The sequence below is a fragment of the Lottia gigantea genome, assembly GCF_000327385.1.
Source record: "Lottia gigantea unplaced genomic scaffold LOTGIsca_19, whole genome shotgun sequence".
Lineage (NCBI taxonomy): Eukaryota > Metazoa > Mollusca > Gastropoda > Lottiidae > Lottia > Lottia gigantea.
The window spans coordinates 3,460,406-3,469,962 of NW_008708358.1; the positions used below are offsets into that span (position 1 = coordinate 3,460,406).

The 9,557-nt window shown below is 33.8% G+C and overlaps 1 protein-coding gene across 1 annotated transcript; it reads right to left on the reverse strand.

Moving 5' to 3' along the window:
• Positions 1-1,802: 1,802 nt before the first annotated feature.
• Positions 1,803-8,666, reverse strand: LOTGIDRAFT_159240 (hypothetical protein; the record flags this gene model as incomplete). The annotated part of the gene is made up of 5 exons (XM_009052872.1): positions 1,803-1,914; positions 2,562-2,711; positions 4,511-4,649; positions 7,000-7,146; positions 8,612-8,666. 5 exons carry the CDS (start codon positions 8,664-8,666, stop codon positions 1,803-1,805), a joined length of 603 nt encoding a protein of 200 aa, XP_009051120.1.
• Positions 8,667-9,557: the final 891 nt, after the last annotated feature.

Here is a 9,557-nt window from a genome sequence, read left to right on the forward strand (position 1 = left end):
CAAATTTAAAGAGGTTTATTTACTGTTTTAGGTGCAGGAATCAATATGAATCTTGCTGACAAACATTACTCAGGGCCTTATGTGAATCAAAAGAGTGAGGTGGTACGGGAGACGAGTAGGGTCCATATTATTGTCAAGCCCCTCCCCCACACACACATATTGACCTACTTTTTAAAATCATCTCAAATTGGGAAATAATTGTCTGTGGGCCCACCCTTGACAATAATATGGACCCTACTCGTCTCCCGTACCACCTCACTCTTTTGATTCACATAAGGCCCTGAGTAATGTTTGTCAGCAAGATTCATATTGATTCCTGCACATAAAACAGTAAATAAACCTCTTTAAATTTGTCTGGTATTAAAATGTCACGGGTAGGTTTTGTCTTGTTATATTTCTGGTATTTTCCATGTTGTTTCATTGTTTTCTACACGGTTAAAACTCCTCTAGAAGTGGTTAGTTAAATGGTTTTAAGTAGCAATTTGTACATGACATTTATTTAGCCTTACAAATATACAATGGAACATTTAAAGGAACAAAGTATAATAAGATATCAATGGACTGATAATGTTCGTCTATATGGTAATCTTACAAGTTTACTACCACAGTACTGTTCTGACGTTATTTTTAACCAATCAAAGTGTGTAATATAGTAGCCTTTTCTTGCTAACAATGACGAATTTTTGGATAGCGATACCGAAACACTATCATATTGTTCTACTGTAGTCTAGCTAATCCAACGTTCAACTTCTCCACAAATAAATGTCGACAGGGTGGTTTAACTGATGGAGGTGATGATAGTACATATAAATACACAGATTATAAAGCTTTGTAAAGCGTTGCGTAACCAGCATACAGTTAGAACGACCTGTCCCTCGTTTTAAAATATAACTCTGATGTTCCGTTTATATACAATTAGATACCAACGGACTGCTGTAGTGACAAAAGTCCTATTGTTGTCAGGCATCTGGGTTTTTAATGTCGTTTTCCCAGATTAAAATTTGCCACAAATGATTACTTTAATTCATACAAAACTATTGTATCCAACTAGCTGGCTTTTAACAATAGCATTTTTCTGTAATCAGAATGCTCTTAAAGGTCATCGCAGGAAACAAAACACACAAAAAAAAAACAGTTTAATGACAACATATACTTTTATTATGGACGGAATCATTTTTTTCAAGTTTTTCAAAAGAAAACTTTTGGCATATATACAGCAAAGTTATGAAGTCAAAGTAATGAAAAATAATGTAAGAATGCTCCAAATCACTTACGAGTTGTCGGAGTTGTCATACGATTACAGAAACCATAAGAGAAATATTAAGTAAATTGCAGTAAACACACAATTAGTAATATTTAGATCTTATTATGGATATATTTAAAAATACAATAACAAAATATTTTCACTGCTAAAATAGTACTCAATACATCAATTGTAGAGCGATATAGAAATATTAAAACATAACCGAACTTAAAAAAACATGTTGTTGTAACGCAGAGTTTCAAGCTATTCTAACTTCAGATGTCTTTGTTAGATTCTGTTTTAATATTTCTATAGTTAAAAATATATTGTGTAGGCGAACAGAGGAAAGTTTAGTATCGTGTATAGCAACGGGGATAAATTCAGTATTAGTCATTGATATCTGAACGATCAAAGTTAAAAAAAAATATGTTAAATTTTCTGACCTATCCAAATTCAAAAACTACAAAATGATAAATCAGCCTCTTGACCCTTCGACTACTTTCTGACACGTTTAAAATCAATTTAAAAACCAAAATGTTATATCACAGCATATCAGCCATTAGGTTTTGAGAAAGGATTTCTCTGTATCTGTCCGCAATCCCGGGATTCCTCCACTGTCGTGTTTCGATTCGTCCACACTTTCATCCAGCTGAGAAAATGACTTTTTATTTCTACAACGACAAAAAATAAATCATAAATTTTTAAATAATTCGTCTCTTATTTCAGCCCGTCATTTTGATTTTTGTTAATGGTGAGGACGTTTGGTTTGTTTTGGTTAATTCTAAAGTTCTCTAGAATACCGTGATCTCAGGATATTTTATAGTTAATAAAATCAAATAATTCAACAAAGTCGCAAATAGACGGTGTCCGGTGTCTGGTGATGATTTATCGATACAGAAAATAGAAGAAGTGAACACACGAGGTACAGGTCCGGACACGGTGCGGACAAGATTCATTTCTGGTATTTTCTACTGTATCAATAATCCCACACCGTTCACCGTACCTGGCAAACTGGTTTTCCTGTCAAATAAATTATTATTATTATCACCTCGTCTATTCGCACCTTTACCCGTGCATTTAAAAGGTTTCTGTGATAATTATTTTGAGCATTGACTCGTACTTTTGATAGACTTCGAAAGGAAAGTTGGACAGATTTTTCATAACTAATACCAAAGGAGGCGTCACCTTAAACTTGATTTTTACTTATTTGTTTTAGAAGAATGCTGTAAAAACTAAAATAAGTGAAGTACGCCACAGAAAATATACGAAACATAATTTCTAGAGCTGTATGGCAATTTTAGAAGCTGTTTTTACTTACCCCTTTCTGAATTTTGATGTAAAATTATCAATAGCTAGTTGTAGAGTTTCCCTTTTAAATACTTCCCGATCTTTGGCATAATAGAGGTAAATAAACGCCATGACTAGTATCATTAAAGCCACCGTTCCCCAGAGTTGTAACTGCCCAGTCCTGAAATAAAGTTATCAAAGTGATATAGTCGTCTAGATTTCACTGAACCACATGCTACAGATCTAACGTCGAATCGAATTTTTACAGCCGAGAAAATGAAAAGAAGATAAACAATGACTCCCTCCCCAAATAAACTGAGGCTAGTGGCGGAGCCAAAGGGAGGACAGAGGGGGGCAACCCCGAGTGAAAGTTTTCCGGGCATGACTCTCATAACTAGGTTATAAATTTGGGTAACCTCAGATATTTCTGTTTTATTCTGTTAACCTTTGCTTGACCTCTTTTTTAACCAATGAGGTGGCTGCCCTTTCCAGGATAATGTGACGCGAACAAGGGTTCATTCCGAGGCGTATTCGAAACGAAAGTAATAAAATACGAACGGAAATTAGGTCTTATTATAATATTCTGCTTTATATTATTGCCAAGAATAAAATCAAGAATAAAATCATGAATACAACTGTTGAAATTATTATATCTATACATGTACAGGCTTCTCAAAATAGATTCGTACAAAAATATACCAATGTAAAATACAATACAATAGCTGTTGGTGTTGTAGAAAGAGACAGGTTAACAATGGAACTATAATCAGGCGTGTGGAATTTCTGTAACATATCAAGTTTATTGTGGTTTAACTACCAACTTTCTTACATGATTAATTCTCAATAAATAAAATATTTTCACTTGTAAAATAGTGCTCAATACATCAGTTGTCGAGAGATATAGAAATACCACCGTTAAAATAGTGCTCAATATATCAATTGTAGAGTTATATAGAAATACCACTGTTAAAATAGTACTCAATATATCAATTGTAGAGTTATATAGAAATACCACTGTTAAAATAGTACTCAATATATCAATTGTAGAGTTATATAGAAATACCACTGTTAAAATAGTACTCAATATATCAATTGTAGAGTTATATAGAAATACCACTGTTAAAATAGTACTCAATATATCAATTGTAGAGAGATATAGAAATACCACTGTTAAAATAGTACTCAATATATCAATTGTAGAGTTATATAGAAATACCACTGTTAAAATAGTACTCAATATATCAATTGTAGAGCGATATAGAAATACCACTGCTTAAAATATTGCTCAATACATCAATTGTAATGCGATATAGAAATGCCACTGTTAAAATAGTGCTCAATACATCAATTGTAGAGTGATATAGAAATACCACTGTTAAAATAGTGCTCAATACATCAATTGAAGAGCGATATAGAAATACCACTGTTAAAAATAGTGCTCAATATATCAGTTGTAGAGCGATATAGAGTTCTATATTAAACTACCGCGGTGCATGTCGCCGTGATCTACAGATATATAAATCAGACTAAGCTCAATCCCTTGATACCTATTAAATTATGTGATTTAGATACCACCTATACCACCTTGAACATACTACATGGTAACACCTGTACTGATGGTACTTCTCTTTGGAGAAGTCAACTACTATACTACCGTTACTCCCGATTTTGCCATTCTTTGGACATCATTTTGTTTGACGGAATTGTCTTGCTTATACGGCTTTGAGGACATACATAAGCATAAAGCACTGAAAATGTTAGACCACTGCAATCCGTCTTGATCTGCCACAGTGTTGACCAGTTGGACCGATACCAAACCCTATTAACAATGTATTTAGAATATCATAGAGTAAGTCGAACACCTCTCCCCAAACCCCCCTCCAAGCAATATGTTTCCAATATCGACATTGGTCGGTATAACCCTGCCATCTATTTACATTTCTTTGTTATCCATCCACTCATGTAAAAAAATTTACTTACAAATTAGCGTCGAAAGCTGGTTCACAACAAGTAAATTGTGTCCCTTCCTCACAGCATCGTTGTTTAAGTGGGTCATCACACGTGTAAATATTTCCTTCACGGTGACCGATGACCTCGTTCTTTAGACATGTCTTACTTTCTGGAAAATAAAAGAGAAAAAGAATGGTAAATGCATCAAGCCCTTAATAACTGAAAAAGAGAGCTTCCTCATTGTTAAATTTTTGTGAATTTCTTTTGTGTATATTGACGTTCTAACGTGTGTCTACTGACGTTCTATAACTGGTACTGACGACGCTATGTTCACTGACGAACCTACATGACGCACCAACGGAGAACGTACTATAACGTGTTTGCTGACAAATTGGAGAGCATACTGATGTGTTTTCTCACGTTCTAACGTTCATAACGTACTAAAATGATTGCTGTGGCGCTTGATGTTTTTCTTGACTAGATTTAGGCCGACTGTGTTGTGTTAATTGGCGCGTCTGACGTGTTAACAGAGGTCTGACTAAATACGTCTGACCAAGATACATTGCGTATTTACTAAGATCTTACTCAGATGTCCACCCTGTGAATCTAGTTAACGAAGAATCAAAATTCAAGAATTCGTGTCACATAAAATGTCAAACTGGAAAAACGGAAACATTATTAGGACTATAATAATCCGAACATATCGATTTTTCATCGAAACAAGCCAGTAAAAATTGATTCGTGGTAAGCGACAATGGGTTTAAAATGATTTAGATGAGTCGAAACAATAGTAAGAAGATCCGACAAGAATCTTCAAGCATTCAACAAGATTTGATGTCATTGTTTGAAAGAAAGTCGAACCATTTTTCATCTGTCTCTAAGGCTTAAGATCTATTTTTTGAATATAAAAATAATGAATTTTCAATGATAAAGGGAAAGTATAAGAAAGGTATTGTTATTTTCTTATGATCAATTCAGATTAAAGAAAACTCGACCTAAACAAAGGAATCAAAACATGTTTGTTTTAGAATGTTAAGGGTAGGCTATATAATTACGATATAGCCTGAAGCTGAATATTACAATAATATGAAAAAAATTTGCTTTCATTTTTGGCCTACACACATTTTGAAAGCAACTTTTTGAATTCATGACGTCACTGAATAGCCTTATATGTTCATCTATAAGGTTTTTTACAAACCATAACAAAAAGAATTTCAAATAACACAATTCGAGCTTGCCAAATATAAATTCTAAAAATGTCTGTCTTTGTCATATTTTTATACGGTGGCTGTAGCTTTGGCATATTTTGGTACGATATTATTAGCTCTGACACAGTTTGGTACGTTATTTGTAGATCTGATACATTTTGATACGGTACTTGTAGCTCTGATACATTTTGATACGATACTTGTAGCTCTGATACATTTCGATACGATATTTGTAGCTCTGATACATTTTGATACGATACTTGTAGCTCTGATATATTTTGGTACGCTATTTGTAGCTCTGATACATTTTGATACGGTACTTGTAGCTCTGATACATTTTGATACGATACTTGTAGCTCTGATATATTTTGGTACGCTATGTGTAGCTCTGATACATTTTAATACGATACTTGTAGCTCTGATATATTTTGGTACGCTATGTGTAGCTCTGATACATTTTGATACGATACTTGTAGCTCTGATACATTTTGATACGATACTTGTAGCTCTGATATATTTTGGTACGCTATTTGTAGCTCTGATACATTTTGATGCGGTACTTGTAGCTCTGATACATTTTGATACGATACTTGTAGCTCTGATATATTTTGGTACGCTATTTGTAGCTTTGATACATTTTGGTACGATACTTGTGCTTTGATACATTTTGATACGATACTTGTGTTTTTGATACATTTTGATACGATACTTGTGTTTTTGATACATTTTGATATGATACTTGTAGCTCTGATACATTTTGATACGATACTTGTAGCTCTGGTATATTTTGGTAAGCTATTTGTAGCTCTGATACATTTTGATACGATACTTGTAGCTCTGATACATTTTGGTACGCTATTTGTAGCTCTGATACATTTTGATACGGTACTTGTAGCTCTGATACATTTTGATACGCTATCTGTAGCTCTGATACATTTTGATATGGTACTTGTAGCTTTGATACATTTTTTTAGGATAATTGTAGCTCTGATAGTGATACATTTTGATAGGGTATTCGTAGCTCTGTCTTATTTTTGTGCGACACGACATATTCTGATTACGGTACTTATTCCGAAGTGTAGCATCACATTATTTGAATACAATTAAATAGAAAACTTTTGTATTTCAAAAGGGAAAATATATTTTTTGAAAACATTACTGGCAGAAAATGACGCTTTTAAGGATGTTTGATTCATTTTGACCCTTTCGGTTATACACTAGACATTTAAATCATGTGCTTTGTTTATCTTATGTATTGGCTTTAAGTATATTTTCCACGTCAAATACTTAAAAATAATCATCTACACTTACCCGCTATTACCAGAATTAAACTCCAAATAAAAATCACTGCCTTCCATTCCATTATGGAACCGTGAATGCTGAAAGTTATTCCAGGAACCATTTGTTTCCTTCCAGCGGTGATTCCAATGACTGTTGTCAATCGAACACAAAACTTTACTGAAAAATCAATAGATAGAATAGGGAAAGTTTTTAATCACGCCCTTAGTCTTAAAATGTTACGATGTGAATTGAGTTTTGATATTTCTTAAAAGAACAAATTTGACAAAACCTTACCTATATAGAGTTTAATAGATATATAGTGATCGTCACGACTAGAATACAAGGCCTTACATAGATTGCAATCACTTTATGTTTTAAACACCACGACACGAAAAATTTACTAGAGATAACAGATGACAAGATTCCATTGGTGTGGAAAATATAAGCTTAACATTAATGATTTGTTATATTTTTCGCTACTGATAACGACCAATTGAATATTGTCGAAACGTCGCATTTCATAAAAAAAAGTGATTGTATTCCATGAAGACTTATATCCTGTATTGTCATCTCTAGTAAATTTTTGAATATTACAAAGTACCCGTGATGCCTCATTTTTATTTTATTTTGAATCCACTGGAAACGAACGTTAACTTGTCATCTACCAACAACTCCCTAGTCTGTGATATCCGTTAGCTTGAAGCAGACGTTAAATTGTAATCTACCAACAACTACCTAGTCTGTGATATCCGTTAGCTTGAAGCAGACGTTAAATTGTCATCTACCAACAACTACCTAGTCTGTGATATCAGTCAGCTGGAAACGAACGTTAACTTGTCATCTACCAACAACTACCTGTGATATCAGTTAGCTTGAAGCAGACGTTAAATTGTCATCTACCAACAACTACCTAGTTGATGGCATATCAGCATCTGTTAGAAGCGAACGTTAACTTGTCATGTACCAAAAACTACCTAGTCTGCGATATCAGCATCTGCTAGAAGCGGGCGTTAAATTGTCATCTACCAACAACTACCTAGTCTGTGATATTAGTTATCTGGAGGTGAACATTAACTTGTCATCTACCAACCAACCAACCGTATAAGCCCAGTTCTTCACATGAAATCAGACTGTCCCCGATAAAGAGTACATGTAAGTCAATCAAGATGAAATTGCGTGTTCTGTATCAATACATTACAAAGACCGCTATTTCTAGAGATTCTAAAGGTCTCGAGGACTAATTCCAGATGTAAAAGTACATTTCAATCAAAACTTGTTTTAGTTCTGTTGCGTCATTGTTTAGTTTGCTCTAGTTTTTATTTTATGCACTAATAAGATCTTACGTCGGTTTTCAAGTGAAATACCTGCAATTAATTACATTCTGAACTGTTATTTCAGTTGGAAATTCCCTAACTAGAATAATGTTCCTTGACTAAGTGCGGCCTGATTTTGAGTCAACTTGTGGTACTGATTCCCAGGAGAGCACTAGCGAACACCTCATCTTTATCATGTTGAAAGAATTATCTATCAACTATTGTCAGAGGTTACCTTGTACCGAAATAATGATACTTGCTTATTATTTAGAAATTTGAAAACGGTTGTAGCACAATCGATGAGAGCATTAGAACTTGACGTCATTTACATGGTGGTAATCTCGGCGTTGGTGTGAAATGATTGACTTTGTCACCTTTCCTCATTATTTCAGTCGAACCAGATGTAAATGGGTACAGATAATCTTTGAAGATCAATGCCAAGAGGGAGACAACAACAGAGATACAGGATCTTTGTAAACCTTAGGTATTATCCATGAATTTTTTTTCTATCTTTGTTTATTTCTTTCTTTCGCTCTTTTATTATTTCCTTCTTTAAAAGGGCGACTTTACATAACAATATACCTGCCTGATTTTGTTGTCTTTGGTTACCTTGGTTACGTCTCGAATACTCTGAGAAAAATACCAGGCAATGCCGCGTGCTGCCTTTGTTGTGTATTCGGATAAAGGTTTCTTTATACCATCATTTTCAAAGTGAAGTTTTACTCGAATTACTAAGGAAATTTGTTTTAAGTTCTTTATGTGGGTCAAGAGGGGTGAATAAATGATACATCACAGATCGTATATCGTTGAATATTTTCGCCATGTGGTAGCCATGTTGTCTTTTGTGAATTATTACAAAGGAATGAACACTAAATTTCTACAAATTTTGTTCAACACTCGAAACGTCTGTAAGTTGCTTATAAAATAATATAAAAATAATTTTAGTATAAGTCAGCTTATTTTTTTGATTTATCTATAAACTAGACAGAAAATGCTTTGTTACACAAAGTTTGTATTCTATGGAAAAAAATCCAATGAAAAACATGATTTTATCCTGAAATACTGGATATTTTTATATGATTTCCGTATAAGCCAGTTCCCCGAGTAATACTTACTACAATACGACTACAAACACTACGTCATTGAGCTAAAACCAGTCAAATAAATGATATTAAAGTTTGTCTTGATAATTCAGGCTACAGACAACAATCTTCCTTAAATGTCCTCGTTTAATCGAGTTGCCTCCCTTCGGTAGAAATATTGGGTAATGTATCA